Here is an 18,211-nt window from a genome sequence, read left to right as displayed (position 1 = left end):
TTTCAAAGAACCAAATTTTGGTTCGTTGATCCTTTGTATCATTTTTTGTTTGTTTTATTTTCCATTTTGTTTAGTTCTGCGCTGACCTTAGTTATTTCTTTTCTTCTACTGGATTTGGGTTTGGTTTGCTCTTTCTTTTCTAGTTCCTTGAGATGTGTCATTAGATTGTTAATTTGTGATCTTTCTGTCTTTTTTATGTAGGCATTTAAGGCTATGAATTTTATGCATAGGACTGCTTTTACTGAATCCCATAGATTTGGATAGCTTGTTTCCTCTTTGTCATTCAGTTTGAGGAATCTTTTGATTTCCATCTCAATTTCATTATTGACCGAATAATCATTCAGCAGCAGGTTGTTTAATTTCCATGACTGTGTAGAATTGAGTGCTTCTCATGGAGTTCATTTCTAGTTTTAATTCACCACGGTCTGAGAAGGTACACAGTATCATTTCTATTTTTTTTAATTTGTTGAGACATGTTTTGTGGCCTAAAATATGATCAGTATTTTAAAATGCTCCATGTGTTGATGAGAAGAATGTATATTCAGTAGTTTGGGGATAAAATGTTCTGTAAATGTCTGTTAGGCCCATTTGTACTAGAGTTCCACTGGACCATTTAGATCCAGTATTTCTTCATTTATTTTCTGCTTGGATGGTCTGTCTAGTTCCGTCAGTGGGGTGTTTAAGTTCCTGGTAATTATGATGCTGCTGTTTATCTCTTTGCTTAGATCTAGTAGGGTTGGCTTTATGAATCTGGGCACTCTTCTCTTAGGTGCATAAGTATTTAGGATTGTTATGTATTTTTCTTGAATTGCTCCCTTTACCATTATATAATGACCATCTTTGTTTTTCTTTACTATTGTTGATTTAAAGTCAATTTTATCTGATATAAGGATGGCTACACCTGCTCTCTTTGGGTTTCTATTTGCATGAAATATTTTTTTCCATCCTTCCACATTGATCCTGTGTGCATCCTTGTGCTTTAGCTGTGTCTACTGGAGGTGGCAGATAGTGGGGTTGTTCATCAATTCAGCTGGCCTATGTCTTTTGAGTGGCACATTCAAACTGTTAACGTTAAGAAATAGAATTGATATGTGAGTTGCTGTTCTGTTCACCATGTTGGGTAGTACCTCATTGTTTGTTTCCCTTCTTGTGCTATTGTTTTATAAGAGTTGTGAGCTTTAGCTTTTTTTGGTGGTTTTATAGTGGTCAGCATCTATCGTGCTGATTCATGTATAGTGCAGTTCCAACTCATGAATTCAAGAAATGCACATAGATAAAGAAATAAATATAGATGTAAATGTGTGAATTCATCTGTTAGTAAACACACACCCCCAACACATACACACACACACACACACACACACACATATTCTTCAGTTCTGTCCACTGGCATTCCAGTAATAATAATAAGCACAACTAGCACCCTATCTGGGCTGCTAAATAATATTCTCCACTAAAAGAAACCAGGAATATTTAGAGAAATGACTGATTCCAGCAGTAAAGTAGAGTTAGCACAGGATGAACTTGGAAAATCTTTTTGTATCAGAAAGTAAGGACATATTCAAAGAAGGATAGAGATATGTCAAAGGGCAACAAAGACAACATGAAGGGACTTCCACTGGCTATATCTGGGACAATTTGAGTACCAAAATAAACAATTAGATAATAGTAACAGATTATAAACTACTAAAGAAAATAAAAAGCCATTAGTTCAGACTGCAATAAATAAATGGAAAGTTTGATAAAAAATTCCACATTGATGTAGCTTCAAAGTACCTCAAAAATTTATTAATTACAAAGGGAAAAAGAGTAACTTCATAGTGGAGAAGCCTAGAAGACACAATTTCAATTAATTTTAAAAGTGAACAACACCAGGAATAAGACCAATCAAAATTGCGTGCCACTGACTAGGATGCAATGAGAAGAACACAGCATCATTTCTGTAGTATTACTGCCAAAGATACAAAATTAGAACCTAATTGTGAGGAAATATCAGATAGACTAAAATTGAGAGACATTCTACCAAATACCTGGCCTATAATCTTCAAAAAAGTCAAGGTTGTGAACGTCAAGGTAAGAACGAAGAACTATTCCAAATTGAGGGTAACTAAAGAGACATAACTACTAAATGGAATGTGTGATTCTGACTTGGATATCCTTTTGCTATAAAAGATATTGAGACAATTGACAAAACTGGAATGAGGTCTAAGAATTAGATGGTAGTTGGGTATCAAATGTTAATTTCCTGATTTTGATGGTGGTATATTGGTTATGAGGAGAGTGTTCTTGTTTACAAGAAATCATCCCTAAGTATGCAGGGGTGATAGGGTATCAGGTCAGCCACTTACTCCCAAAAGGGTCAGAGAACAAAGAGTTCTGTATCCTCCAGTTACAACTATATGACTGTGGGCAAGTTATTTTGTCTTTCTACCTGCATTTCCTATCTGCATTACAGAACTAGTGATAGTATCCATCTCTTTGCACTGCTATGGGATTAAATAATATAAGGAAGGTAAAGTGCTTCTTTAGTACTCAGTAAAAGTTGGCAATTTTTGAGTACCTTTATATATTAGCTACAACTATAGTATGGAAATTATGGGTACCGTTTCTTCTCATCCTTTCTTTTATTTTGGCTATCTTTGGGTGTACCTTTCCTTCTGCCCTACTCTTTCCTCTCCACGTTGGTCTCCTTTCCATATCAACTCTTGCCACTCCTACACAAAACTTTGTACTCCAAAACACACTGAGTTTGGACTCAGATGGTGTGAGTTAAGGTCCTTGCATGATTATAATATCATAATAGAATAGAATAGAATATTATTATATAATAATATAAAGAAAGAATTCATGTAAAAAGTAAGTGTACAAAAATAGATAAAAGTCTTATTTTTAGAGGTTCCATAATGCAAATTTTTTCCCATTAAAATAGAAATTAACAAGTCACCTTAGAATGTTGTTGAAGGTGAATTAGATTCTATTTTAATGACTATGTAGGCTAAAATATAGCATTCTCTTCTTTTTACTTCCATAAAATAGACTATGCAAAACTTCAAAAAGAATGTATATGCATAACTCAAACCATCTTTGCCAAACACTTAAATTTTAAGTACATGTCTATTATGCATGTATGTAAAAGTGGCACTATTAATGCTATTAATTATTAAAATATTTATTTACCCATAAAATTCCTAGCAAATGTGACCACAGCTTTATAAGTAGTAAAAAGTATAAAATGCTTAACTAAAGATTGACTCTTTTTTTTTTTTAGTTTTTTTTAACAGTAACTATGATTCTGCCATTTTCAAACATTGGTTATATTACCAAGAATTTATCCATAAGTTAGGACTGAACAGATGGGGTATGCGTGTGTATGTGTATGCACATGCCTGCACAGGTGTGTTGTTTTACTGCTGTTGCATGTTTGGGTGTAAGGAAACAAGAAGAGTGTGGGTGTGTAGCTATCATTGAGAAGACAAAAGAAATCCTGTAACTTCAGCTTTCAATACACTTAATTAGGATTAGAGTGTAAAATCCTGCACAACTATTTAAGGAGAGCTCTCGGGTAGAGCAACATAAACAAAAGTCTTCCTCTAAGTAGGTAGTATTTAATTTCAAATAGTCTGTTCCTATCATCATTCTATACAGTCTTCTATCCTATGGTGTTCCACTAAACTAAAAGCCAGTTCATTTGGATATCTCAATATTGGACATAATGTAGAAAAATGAAATAAATGATTCATTAGTCAAGGCCATTTAAAAAATATGTGTCTTATTTAATATCTAAGTATAAATTCAAAGTATAAACCTATGTATAAATCCTAAAAAAAAAAGAATGTCTACCTTGTTTTGCAAGGAACTATAATACGAATTCTTGTTAATTTAAGGTTAACTGATTTTTTCCCCCAAAATATGTCCGTTTATAGGCAACAGGTTCAAGGGTTGGTGTCTTAACACAAAATGCAACTAACATGGGATTGTCAGTTATCATTTCCTTTATATATGGATGGGAGATGACACTCCTGATTCTGAGTATTGCTCCAGTACTTGCTCTGACAGGAATGATCGAAACCGCAACAATGACTGGATTTGCTGACAAGGATAAGCAAGAACTTAAGCGTGCTGGAAAGGTAAAATGAAGACTGTTATTACCATCATAACATTTTAAGGGAAACATAATCAGAGCTTCCATCTTTATGATATGTTAATTCATCTCTTAGGAATCTGTAAAGTGGTGTATGTATACATTGAAATGCATACAGACCAGATTAGGATAGAAAGTAATAGGATGCATGATTTAGAACAAAGGCTCTGGATTCAAATTGGCTGAGTTAGAAGCCAGATTCTATCACTAATAAATGTGTGGTATGGGCAAGTTAGGTCAACCTTTGTTGAGTTCAGTTTCCTCATCTATAAAGTGGGAATAATAACAGTGTCCACTTACAGGGTTTTGTGAATATTGCATAAAACACTTAGCATTATTCTATGCAAAACACTTAGAATAGTGCCTGGAAGACAGTAAGCACTTAATAATGTCAGCCATTAATACTGCCACCATATCATGGGGGAATTTTCTAACGTCATGATTCCCCATTCTCTGATCATTGAATAGTTAAATATTCTTGAGCAATTCTTCTGGGTATTTTATTTTTCAAAACAAACAGGAAGTATAGCAGTTACTGAATACAAGGTAATGCACTGACAGTGCCTAAAATAAGGTGTCAGAGACGAGGACATTCTTATACTGATCAAAATGAACAATTTATTTAATTATTTGAAAAATGCTTTGACATACAGGTATGTAAGTTTCTTAGGATCAACCATATTCATAAAAATAATCATTGTATTAGAGATTTAGGGAAACGTTGTATAATCGTAACAACTATGAATTAAAAGAGTCATCATTTGATTCAACCACTCACCCGAAGTAGGAGTCCCTCATAAAACATTCCTGTCAAGTGTCCATGCATCTTCTGCTCCCCCTTTCCCTCCATTGGTAGGTGGTACATGGCTTTCCCAGGCTGCCTACCCTTGGATAGCTCTGGGTAGTAGCCAGTTTGGTTTTTGGTGTTTTTGTTTTGTGATGACCTCCTACCTTACACTTCTTGGCTTCCATCTTGGTAACGGTCCAACAATTGTTTTTCGTGACAACCTTTCAGAAGCTGAATCATGCAAACTGTGAGTCTTCTGTTAGCCGTACAGCCAGGTCTTTAAGCTGCTCTTCTCATGATACGGTTTCAACAATCTTTACCACACTGGTGAACATCCTCCAAATATGAAAATGATTTTAATATCATTTATAGTCTGTGTCACAGTGACTGTATCACAGCTGGCATAATATAAATATCATGAATATTCATGAGCAGAGATGTCAAGCACATTACTCACCATTGTAATCTGGTTTGCCTGATCCTTGGACCTTTCCAGCTTTCTTGCACTAGATAAAGACCCTTGGAATGTTTGTGCTCTATAGACCCAACTACTTAACAAATATTTGCCTCAGAGACAGTAGACAGTTGTTTAGCCCACCCTGTGTGATATCAACATTGTGATAATTTGCACAATTTGTAAATTAACAAGGCCCAATTAATTATATTTTGCATGTCTTATTTTTTGTCTTGATCTTTAGTTGTATGTGTACAGTTTGACATTTCCTTTTTGTATCACTGGAATAACTTCAAACCATACAGTCAGTAACTCCACTCAAACAGGCAATCTGAGGCCTTTCCCGATGGCTTTTAACAAGTCAATTTACCAAACACCAATTTAGAATATAGACCAATAAAATATATCAGTCTTTGTTCAGCTGCATGTGTAGATTTGAACAAATCATCATGTTTTATTTTTCAGACTTAAAATGACATTATTAGTTTTTTTAAAAATACTACTTTCTAAGGTTCTGTAATAGTAGTCTTTTCTCTGTTGTGAAAAATGGTCACAAAGATTTTTATGTTTACTTCTTTTCCCTCAAGTCTTCAGCAATCTTATCCATTTTCTTTGCATACTACAGAATATGTTCAAATGGAAGTCTCTTTGAGTTCATTTTGAAATTAATGAGAATTTAAAACAACATCAAAATTGAGAGCAGAATCTAGGCACCCTGACCACAGTCCAAGTGGTCAGGCCTCGCTCCTGCAGCCCAAGTATTTCTTCAGATAATGCTGAGTGTCCACCCAGGTCTCCTCTGTCCCCCGCCCACTCTGCTAGCCTGGAAATAGCATGTGAAAACAGGAAGTTTCTCTTTCAAGACAACATGTGTTCTCATGTCCAAAAGGTTATTATTCTAAGCAAAATCTCCTCCATTTTGAATCCCATGTAATTATGCAGTCTTTTAAAAAACTATATAAATGTTAAGGGGCATTAATCATATTTGAATTAAATATACAAAGTTTTAAGTTTACAGACATCAAGATGAAAACTGGCTTTATCATATAAAGAATTTTAGAGCCACAGCTTGTGTCACTTTACTGGAATGTTCCTGAGTCCTTTCTGGCTGCTATTTTCATTTCTGTACTGGAATAAAATAATTATTTGATTCTCTCTGCTATCTTTTACTTGAATTGTTTCATAACTTACAGGAAGCTCTTTTGCATTGAACATAATGCTCACTAATGTTTGATTCCCTCACCTGTGGAACCAGTTTAAATTGAAATTCAGTGAAAACTTGAAAGGGGCTAAAACTTAGACCAGTGGGCTAAATCTTTCAAAAGAAATTTTCCTTATGTTTATTATCCTGAAGTGTCATTTTCTGATCTTTTTCTGGTGAGAGGTAGTGGGAAAGGAAGCTAAAAATACTTGTCAGGAAAACTTACTGGCTTGATGTACTTACTATGTCCCCAATCTGACTGGAATTCACAACCAGGAAAAGTTTAATCATTACTAATTTTATTTCTATATTGTATTGTCTTATTTTATAAGATAGCAACTGAAGCTGTGGAGAATATACGTACTATAGTTTCATTAACAAGAGAAAAAGTCTTTGAGCAAATGTATGAAGAGACGCTTCAGACTCAACACAGGTGATTGTAGATTCATGCTGATTCCGTTAACCATGTTTTGTTCTGTGAAGATAGTGCTCTTGAACAACTGCAGTGGTTTGTCTGCCAATTCATTTGCTCTGGAATCTTTCCTAATAATGACATATCATAATTTCTCATATGACGTCACCAAGAGGAAATTAGAAGAGGAGTTGAGGACAAGCACAATTAGCATAAATATTTTAAAATAGAAAAATTAGCCAAGCATGGTGGCATATGCTTATAGTCCCCATTGCTTGGGAGGCTGAGGCAGGAGGATTGCTTGAGCCCAGGAGTTTGGGGTTGCTATAACCTGTGATAAATGCTACTGCACTCTAGCCTGGATGACAGAGTGAGACCCTCTCTCAAAAAACAAACAAAAAAAGAATAAATATTTTAAGTCCTCCCACATTACCATTAACTGTTACTGAGTGTACACATTTTTCTTTTTTTCCTGGAAGAAGATTGATGAAGTAACATATTTAAGAAAGAAAATAAGATTGCCTGGTCATTTACATTAAATCCCTAAAATAGTTTATATTTTATTTAATTTATTTATTTATTATTTATTTATTTATTCTGAAAGAGAGTCTCACTCTGTTGCCCAAGCTAGAGTGCTGTGGAATCAGCCTAGCTCACAGCAACCTCAAACTCCTGGGCTCAAGCAATCCTCCTGCCTCAGCCTCCCGAGTAGCTGGGACTACAGGCATGTGCCACCATGCTTGGCTAATTTTTATGTTTGTTTGTTTTTGTTTTTGTATTTTAGTTGCCCAGCTAATTTCTTTCTACTTTTAGTAGAGACAGAGTCTTGCTCTTGCTGAGGCCAGTCTCAAACTTCTGACCTCAAGAGAGCCTCCTGCCTCAGCCTCCCTGAGTGCGAGGAGTACAGGCGTGAGCCCCCACGCCTGGCCAATAGTTTACATTTTAAAATGAATAGATACACAATAAATGTGCTTACTCCTTTTAATTTTAAACTACTCCTTCTTATCACACTGGCTTAGTGATGCTCTTTGTATTACTTTATCAGAAAGATAGCTTTGTACTCTTTTGGCCTCATGCTTGTTGTTGCTACCACGCTTTAATTTCCACTGTTTATTCTGTTAATGAAAGATTATGTTAGAAAGTTAGAGAATATTTCTAAACACCTCTAAACCAAATCTCTTTAACTCTTACACTAGCTATTCACAGACTGTCCATTCATTTGAAAGTATATAAAGGCAATTTGTTACACTCCCTATAGGGTATAGAGAAAATCATTATATTAACTGTCTTCTCTAAAATAACCCTCAGTAGTAAAAAAAAAGAATCACTTTCTCTTTAATCCTTAGAAAAATGTACATCCACTCAATTATAACATTTCAAAGTCCTCTAAATTCATTACTTTACATTCATTAAATTGATCTTGCTATAATCCATGCCTCATTATTTGGTAAATTTTGTGTGTTTCAGAAATACCTTGAAGAAAGCACAGATCATTGGGAGCTGTTATGCATTCAGCCATGCTTTTGTATATTTTGCCTATGCAGCAGGGTTTCGATTTGGAACCTATTTAATTCAAGCTGGACGAATGACCCCAGAAGGCATGTTCATGTAAGTTGTGCAAACATATAAACCCTGTAAGTTGGTACTTATTTCCGTACTTATTTATGAGAAAGATGTCTAGTTTATAGTGGATTATCATTTAAATCACATATGTTGGAAAGCCATGCTTGGAAAATTAAAAATGTTTTTGGTTTTGTTTTTTTGAATTTTTTATTGGTACATATTTTTATATATCCATGGGGCATATATGATGTTTTGATATATGTATATAATATGTAATGATCAAATCAGGGTAATTGGGATTAAGTTCATTTTTAACTGATGAATAATTGTATGTGTTATATATGGGGTACAGTAGGATATTTCATACATGTTTACACTGTAAAGTGATTAAATTAAGCTGGGGGAATTTTTTTTTGTTACTTAGTATCTATAAGAAGTATAACATAACTGGTAAATTACTGATACTGATATAATACATGTAATCTGAGTTAAACTCCCAAATAAATTGCTCCCTGTTTCAGTTTACTAGAACATCAGAATGTAGGGACAAAATATGCCTTTTTATCATCCATTCCTTGGGAAATTTGGGAGACTTTCTGGGATTCTCAGTGTGGAGGTGGCTATATTAAGTATGGCTGCAAATCAGTGAAGTTGAGTTCTTTGATGAGTGAATACTCCAGAAGAGACACATATAAATGAATGTTTCCCTTCAAAAAAGTCACATTTGGAATTGATCATGGTATCCAATGACACTGCATCTTCCCAAACCATTAGTTGGAGCTTCCAGTTTAGAATTCTGTTCACATAGTTATGAATTTCTTTGTTTTATAGGAACACTTAATTCAACTGTTGAAATTAGAAAAGTTAATTTTGATTGCTAATTCTGAGCTTCCTAAGCCTACAATGTCAGAAATGTTGCTAATCTATATCATAAATGTCATTCCTAAACATTTAGAGCTAGAGAAATCCATATAATACTTGACTCAAAAAAATAACATTCTTTTTTAACAAGCCCACCAAAACATGCACATCCAAGCAAGTATCAGCCTCTTCCCAGCAATGATGTGGGAGAGATTAGACCTGTTCCAAGGATGCTGCCATTTGGCAAAACACACTGGGAACAACCCTTCGGGTTTTGCCTCTGAAGTCTCAGATCATTCCTTTGAATAGCCTCACTGTTGGCACCTATTTGTCTTTTGAGGATATATCCAATTTGAGGAAATGTCCAAAAGTCATTTGAAACCAAATAATTTCAGAACAAATTGGAATAATGTTTAGTTTCTATTCCCATGAAAATGTATTTATTTTTTAACCATTAACTGAGGTCCCGGAAAGTTTCCTCACTAGGCACTTACAAGAAAATAGTCCAGAGTTCACACCATCCCAGTATTCCTAAATCCTACCTGGTTATGAGGCCACTTAGTAGTTTCCTAGAAACCGATTTTGTTGTAAAAAGGAACATCTGTATTTGAAATTTCAACAGAAATTGCAGGCTCGCCTACCCTCTAACAGTGTGCAGCATTGCCTGTGTGAACTTGTAAACCACAATTCTATTTAGGCTTGTGCTTCATTCTGATTACATAGACTAATTACTTAGATAAATTAACAGGGCACAAAATCTGGAATCACATAAATTAGTTTATTCAGCCCACTGGCACCCATTAAATTAGCCAGTTTTTCCTTGGTTCTAATGTAATCCAGGCACTCTCAAGCTTAAAAGTTGGTTGCAGTCCAAAAGTTTGTTTGCAAGCCAATTGCTTGAAACTCAAAACATGTTTTCCTCATGTTGCTCTAAAGTTTCTGCAGCCCTTTTATACATCTCCAGGGCCCCATCCCTTCAGTATAACTGGTCCTGGGTATTAGTAGAAAGCAAGCTTCTTAATACATTCATACTAATGTAGGATGTCTGGTGATTTTATAAACTCACAGAAGAATTTTCATTTCTTCTCACCAATTTCTTGGTCACTACTCTTTCTTTGTTTTATAATCACCTATTGTAAGAAAAAGAAATCTCTCCTATAAGCATAAGTCCCCTTCTACCGACTTCCAATGTCTCTGCTCTCCTTTACAGCAAGACAAATTCCAAAGGGTTGCCTATTCTTGTTCCCTACACCTTCTTTTTTTTTTTTTTTCTGAGATAGTCTCACTCTGTTGCCCGGGCTAGAGTGCCATGGCAGCAGCCTAGCTCACAGCAACCTCAAACTCCTGGGCTCAAGCGATCCTCCTGCCTCAGCCTCCCGAGTAGCTGGGACTACAGGCACATGCCACCAGGCCCAGCTAATTTTTTCTATTTTTAGTAGAGATGGGGTCTCACTCTTGCTCTTGCTCTTGGTCTCGAATTCCTGACCTCAAGCGATCCTCCTGCCTCAGCCTCCCTGAGTGCTAGGATTACAGGAGTGAGCCACCGCGCCCGGCCCCCTTCACCATCTTGTCTCCAATCTCTCCTAAACTTGCTCCAGTCAAGCTGCAGTTCCCACCATGCCACTGCAAACACGGGTTCTCAAGCCACTGACAAGCATCTCACCCACCCAGACTAAGCCATCCAATTCTCAGTTCTCCAGTCTCCTCTAACTGGACCTCTCGGTAGCATTTGCTACCTCCTTCCTGAAATATTTTCTTCTCCAGTCTTCTCTAGGCTTTTCTCCTTTGTCCTTGGCCCTTCCTGCTCTACTTCCTTTACTGGCTCCTGCTTTTTCAGCCAGGCCTCTGTGTGTCGTGGGGCGTTAGAGCTCTCAGACCTTTCATCTACACACTCTCATTGGTGATCTCATCCAATCTGACAGTTTGAGATACCACTTGTGTCCTGACAACTTCCTTCTAAATATTTCCAACTCTGACCCTGCTCCTGAACACCAGCTCTTATCCAGCTACCTGCTAGACACCCCCACTTGGATGACTAATGAGATCTGAATGTGTCAAAAACAAAACACGAGGTTTTTCTCCCCAAAGTTTTTCTGCCCCATCTTAGTTAATAGCACCAACCACCATCCAAGCCATTGTCCAACCCAAAAATCTAGGAGCCTCCTCTCTCACCCTCACCCACCTCATAGAGCACCAAGTCCTGATGGCTGTAAGCCCAAAATACTTCTCACCCTCTCCACCTTCATCCAAGCCTTTGCCTCTCTTGACGGCAACAAGCTTCTCACTGATGTCTTTGCAATCACTCTTACTTCCCTATGAACCATTCTCCACACAGCCTCCAGACTGACTTTTTTTAAAAGCACAAATCTAATAGCATTAAACTTCCCATTGGGATTTCAACAAAGCCAGATTCCTTACCATGACTGGAAAACCCTTCATGATGGGGCATCTGCCTACCTTTCCAACCTCATCCTCTATCTCCTTTGTGAGCTGCATGTCAGCCCCACACTTGCCATTTCTGTCCCTGGACCTCCCCTTCTCAGTGCCTTTGAGCTTGCTATTCTCGCTGGCAGGAATGATCACTGGGTCTTGACTAGGCTGCCTCTTCCTTCCCATCCGAGCTTCCACTCCTAAGTCTACTGATGGCCCAAAGTCGTCCCCTTCTCCTCCCTCCTCATCGCTCTCTTTCCCGTTGCAATGTTGTATTGTGTTGATAGCACTTACACTCTATGAAATTATCTTTTATGTTTCTGTACTTATTGAGCGCTTAGACTGAGGGCAGGTCATAGTCTATCTTGTTCACTGACGTTTCCCAAAAGCCAAAAACAAGAGGTTGGCACATAGGAGGCACACAGTAAATATTTATTGAATGAATGACTGAATCAAAAATAAAGGGGAAAATTTGAAGCGGTGCATAATTAGGTGGTCTAGTCATTCCTGGAAATGTGCCTCCAGAGTCAACCTCACACTTTGAAAACAGGAGTCTGTTTTTTATGAATTCTAATTTTCTTCTTTTGTACATTTGTATGTTTAACAGCAAGTGCTTTGGCAGGAGGACTTGGCCTAAGTCAAGGACAACCATTTATATAAATCATAATGTATGGAATTGGTAATCTACTTCTACACACTGAGATTTGTTTAGGTTAAAACTAAACAAAGAATTTTTCTTAGTTGAAGAATAATTTGACCTCAAAATCATGCCTATCACTTTCATACCTGCCAGTGACACCAGGCAGGTTGTTTCCTCAAAGGGACCTCCCAAGACTGCCAGGCATTCTGTGACTTAACAACAATCACTAAAACAGCAAACCTTGATTGACTTCTAAGTATTAAGGATTTGTCGTGTATTATCTGCTTAATCCTCTCAACTACGCTGTGAAATATTATGATTCCCATTTTACAGATGAGGAAAATTAAGACTCAAAGAGCTTACTGAACTTGCTCAAAGTTTTGTAATCAGCAAGCAGAGCACAGATTCAAGTTCATAACTCCAGATGCTTAGTAGACATTTATTATTATTATTACTAATTCTGTAGCCAAACTGTTCAATTATTTTTTGAAATAATAATAACTTTTGCTTAGTTTTCCAGACATCTGAATATTCAAAGCTGGGCTGATTCTTAACATAAAGGGAACAGGTGACTTGCTTAGTGTTATTTTGTAGCTCTAAAGTATAAGAGAATGAAAAGTCATCACAAAAATTCCTCCTCCTCCTGGCCTGCCTACTTCCTGAATTTATTTTAATTAAAAAGGGTTCTCTTTTAGATGCATAAGCATTTTAGCTGTCAGAACATTTGCAGGAACATTAACATAAGAGTAGTAATTAATGAATAGGATCACCTTGGTATTTCCCGGAGCCCTGAGGGAAGGAAGAAACAGGGGCTTTCTGGGATAGGGCCACTGGTATCACTTTTATTTGAGTTTTATTCAACCAGACTACAGACAAAGAGTAAAGATAGCCATACTTTTACAGTATAGAAAAAAAGAGAGATTCTCTAGGAATGAAGGTACAGCACTGCCACAATGTGAATAGATGAAATTTGTCTCCAACATCAAAATCTCCAGTCTTCTTAGAGATCAGATGTTACCGCAATTACCATGAATGTGTCACAAGGTCCCTTTAGACACACCAAATTATAGTTGGTCTAGAAGACTCTGTGCCTTCCAAAATCTAGGGTGACAGACAGCTTTTAATCTAATCAACTAACTGATTGGAAGACGTTTACAAAGGAAACTCCCTCCTACTAGAATTGTCTTTAGGTAAAAAAAAAAAGCACTTTGTGCCATTCTGTAAACCAATGGTTTCCCAACTTACCAATGTAATATCTAGTTAAAAATGTAGATACCTGGAGCTTAAACCACAAAATGTGATTTGTAGATCTGGTATAGAGCCAGGAATTTGCATTTTATCAAACATCTCAGATTATTCCGAGGCATAGGCTCTGAAGATCACATATTAAGAAATACGAGCACAGGTACTAAATCCCAGGCTGCTCTCTGCATCTGTTTAAAACCTCAGGGTTTTCTTTTGGTAATTACCAGAAACTTTTTTACAATTATGTAAAAATTGGGGAAATCATATTTTAGCTTATTGTTAAAAATAAAGATGCATTATTTGCCCTGCAAAATGTGAATGTTTTTTCATGATTTATAACGACAAGGATGGGTAAGCTGTCTTTCTTTCAGAAATGACAGTGTGCCATAGAAAAGGAGACACATAAAGGGAGTTTTAACAGCAGAATCCTTTAATGTGCTCATAATATTACTTTGTCAGCAAGGATTTTTAGAGGAAAAAGCCGCTAAAAGAGAAAAAATAAAAGCCAACCCGCATGTCTTATGGTAGATGCTGTCTCCTTCCATTTCCATTATTGTGGAAGTTTCTCTGAAATGAGCATTTAAAAGAAGGTGATAACATTTTCATTCTGCCACCTTGCAGCCAGGACATAGGGGCATTTAGATAATCTTTTGTTTAGGTTCCCGTATGCACATGTGTAATGAAACACTTCCCCCTCCCTCTGCTAGTCCTGGTAACACTTTTGATTTCACTATAACTGTACAGACTTTTAGAAATACAAAATAAGTGTATTGTCTCCTGTCTCATTTTGCATTAGTGCCTTTAGGCTAGTTTCTAGCTGTTTTGCCTTTTGCAACATAGTTCAGAAAGCATCTGTGCCCAGGAGACGTTTCTGCAACTTTCCATACCCCACTTCAGAGCTTCCTCAACCTCTGTGAGCTTCTTCCATCTTTGCTGTGCATATTAGCAGGAAGGTAAGTAGAGCAGATAGGTAAGAAAGAATCAAGACATGGCAACCTTTGATACAGTCACAATAAAATCCACAGCTTTGAAAACTGCCCAAGAAGCAGAGCCAGGCAGCTTACGTGTCTATCTATGGCCCAGTTCTCTTAAAAACCAAATGTGGTTCTTCACAGGAAATCATATTGCACTTTCGACGTTAAATGTGATTACTGGCCAAAAGAGCAACAGAGGTGGGTATTTTCAATGGATATTGATAGTTGGTGGATAACTTAAAATACTAAGGAACGGAAAGAAGCAAGCTCCACCACCACATTTGCTCTAGGAGGCTGCAGCCACGAAAAAACTGTGTCATTGTTGTAATGCAGGAAGCAACCTTAGCTAGCCAAAACAAAGAAGGTGGGAAAGTCCTTCCGTGTTCACTGCCATGGCAGCCACCCAACTCCTGACTGGCTCCTCCCCGGAGATTATACCGAACAGAGAAAGACAAGATAAGGAGGCTAGATCAACCACTGAAGGGATCTGAAGGAGAGAAATCAAGAGAGAGTTGATAGCTAGGGCTCTGTGAAGATTATAAAACGGGAAACAAGTGGTAACAAACCCCAACATTGTAGCCAGCTTTCCACTGCAAGGAGCACCGTGTAGGGGAAACACAGAGAGGAAGGAGGCTCACATTCCAGCCCTGCAGTTTCACAGCTCTGTGATCCTGGGCAAATTGCATAATTCTTCTGAGCTGGAGTTTCCTCATTTGTTAAGTGATAAGAGTCCCTGCTCTACTCATCTCCTAAGTGATCAAATTATATCGCGTATATGGAAATATTCTATAAGAGCCGATGTACCAAATGAATATAAGTTGTTTATTTTCTCTCTCCTATTCATTGAGGGAAGGATGTAGGGTGGGAAGAAGAGGCTCTCTGGGTGTATATGGATGATGGGGGGAAAGAGTATGAGTATGGGAATGATTGTAATGATGATCTCTGTGAGGAAAGAACTCTGCCTTCCAATCAAATAATTAAACTTCCTGAGTGGGGACTTGGAAAGTTGTGATTTAATCTGTTGTGCTAATCTATTTCTACAGAAATGTGAGAGCTTATTTTCTAACTGAAAGTATTCCATTAACTTGCAGTTCTAGGAGAGGAATAATAACAACTTGCATTTGTTGAGCATTTATTATGTTTCAGGCACTGTATTAAGCACTGTATGCTATTTATATATTTAATTAGCACAGCAACCCTATAAGATGTAGATATTCTTGTTATCTTCTGTTTGCCAATAAGGAAACAGAAGCACAGAGAAGTTAAGTAACATTTCTAAGGTCACACAGCTAGTAAATAAATGGTGGAGTTTGAATGTGATCTCACATTGGTCTGGCTTCAGAGTCATTATACTTTTTCTTAAGGTAAGTCACCAAAGGTCTACAAACTGCATAGGGGAGCAGGGTTCGGGGGAGACAAATCAATCTAAACCAGTTACTATGTAGAGTTTTCCTGTTTGCATTAATTGTGTTAAAACTAGGATTATTCATTTCTATCCTTTTTTGTGTTGCTCCTACCCAAAAAAAATCTGTTTAAAATTTCAGTTTTATCTCAACGGTAAGGATGGGTAAGGGAATTTCCTCATTGCTCAGACATGCTTGAAAGGATGGAGGGAGTGAGGATGCAGTGACCATGGCCCATGAACCCCTGGAGAACCCACAAAACCAGGAAGGAAGAGGCCCAACAGCTGAAGATGCTGGGAAGCTCCTTCCCAGACCTCTTCCTGTTCAATAGCCTTCTCTCCCCAACCCTGACCAACCCACAGATTTTTGCTATAAATCCAGTGCCGTATAGACTATAGGTATCTTCTTCCCTGGACAATTTAAGTTTATGAAAGTTATGGAAGTAAAATTTCAGGTTTTTTGAATTCCTATTTTACACATGTATGCTTCAAGATTGAGTTCAATGTGAAAATCATTTTTGAACTGTGGAATGTTTTTTGTAATCTTATTTATAGGCAGGAAGGGGATATATAAGCAATTATAGACTAATATCTTGATAAATGTATTAGTGACTTTAAAATATTTGTCATCATAGCAAATTATTACTCTTTATATATTCAAAATGAGTGGAATTCCCCAAGACTAACAGTGGCATGAGGGGTTGCCTCATACATTTTTTTGGGGTAGTCTCTTAGTTCAAATGCCTCTAGGAGTTTGAACCAGATTTGAAGGATCTGGTTTAACTCTGTCATGGAGGTAACAGTCCTGGTTATTCTACAATAAATACTTGTTGAGTGGAAGTGAATTTCAGTTTATCTCACTCTAGCTAATTGGGTCTGATTAGGTAAGGACAGATTCTATGACAGACCAGTTTTCTAGGTGTGTGGGCCTTGCCTTCCTTTATACAAAGCCCATCTGGGGAAAATGTATAAAGATTAATGTCCCTGACTCAACCCCAGATAGTCCATTGCCACAAAGTCCATACTTCCCCTCTGGGGTCCTCAGTATAACCCCCACCAACATCAACCCTGATCCCACTCACCCTCCCCTCAACACTCACACAATAAAGACAGCATCCGGGCTTTTGCTGGTACTCTCCCTTCTCCACTGAACCCATTGTTCTTGCTCTCTGCTCCATCCTTTGGGTCATGTACCTCCCACAAACACAAGTTGTAAATGGAAGGCCCTTCTCTTCTTGGCAATATTTCCACCTTAAAAGGGACCTAACAAGGACATTAGCCTCTGGACATTAATACCTAATGCTTAACATTACTTTTACAGTGGAAATTTCTGGACAGGTAAATATTTTGGCACATCTCAAATCATAGGACGAAAAGCTATTTTCTCAGTTGTTGGCTTCTGAGAAGCCTCTACCCCGGTGGAACTAGAATCCAGGTCTCCTAGCTCATAATCCAATTATCCTCCCACCATGCCTGCTGACTCTTGGACCAGAGTGAGGCTTAAGTCTGATCCAGTCTATTTCCTTGCATTAAAAACAAATTAAAAAAAAAAAAACCTCTAAATGTGTTACCTAAACTCAGTAACCACTTTTGATGTTTATAGCTGGGTATCGAGTATTTTGAATGGCATTTTGAGCTTTAAACAATTTCTGTAGATATTAGTACTAAAAATGCCTTGACATCGCAAAACTAGTGACTACAATAATTTTAACATCAGACATCCCAAACGCAAAACTGGATTTTTTAGTATCTATATATTATACTGTGATCTTTGTAAAGCCAACACGATTCAGGATCTGAGGTCTAGGTCACTGAAGTGATTGCATCAAAATCCACCCTTTGGTAGGTCCCATCGAAGAAGAAATTCACAAGGAGCCCAGATGTGTTTACCTTGCTGTGATCCCGCACAACAAACAAGCAACTGGGTTCTGTGATGTCCTTTTACTGCCTCATGTTTAAATATTGCCTGTGAAATTTAACTGAATTATGCCTTTAGCTCTGTTACTGAGATGTATTGTTTTTCATTCCAGTACAGTATTTTCGTGTCTAAAATGAAATAGAAAATGAGAGGAAAATATTTAACCATAGCCATGTGATAGGC

The 18,211-nt window shown here is 37.2% G+C and overlaps 1 protein-coding gene across 1 annotated transcript in view; it reads left to right on the top strand.

Moving 5' to 3' along the window:
- Nucleotides 1–18,211, top strand: part of ABCB5 (ATP binding cassette subfamily B member 5) — a 101,551-nt gene that overhangs the window by 69,112 nt on the left and 14,228 nt on the right. Inside the window, exons 20-22 of the mRNA XM_069461951.1 lie at nucleotides 3,924–4,127; nucleotides 6,916–7,016; nucleotides 8,463–8,603. Of these exons, the coding sequence (XP_069318052.1) occupies nucleotides 3,924–4,127; nucleotides 6,916–7,016; nucleotides 8,463–8,603 (446 nt within the window). The remainder of the gene's footprint in view (nucleotides 1–3,923; nucleotides 4,128–6,915; nucleotides 7,017–8,462; nucleotides 8,604–18,211) is intronic.

Source organism: Eulemur rufifrons, chromosome 29, assembly GCF_041146395.1.
Source record: "Eulemur rufifrons isolate Redbay chromosome 29, OSU_ERuf_1, whole genome shotgun sequence".
NCBI lineage: Eukaryota > Metazoa > Chordata > Mammalia > Primates > Lemuridae > Eulemur > Eulemur rufifrons.
The sequence above is the reverse complement of the archived record's forward strand: the minus strand, read 5'-3'. Positions and strand labels throughout refer to the sequence as shown.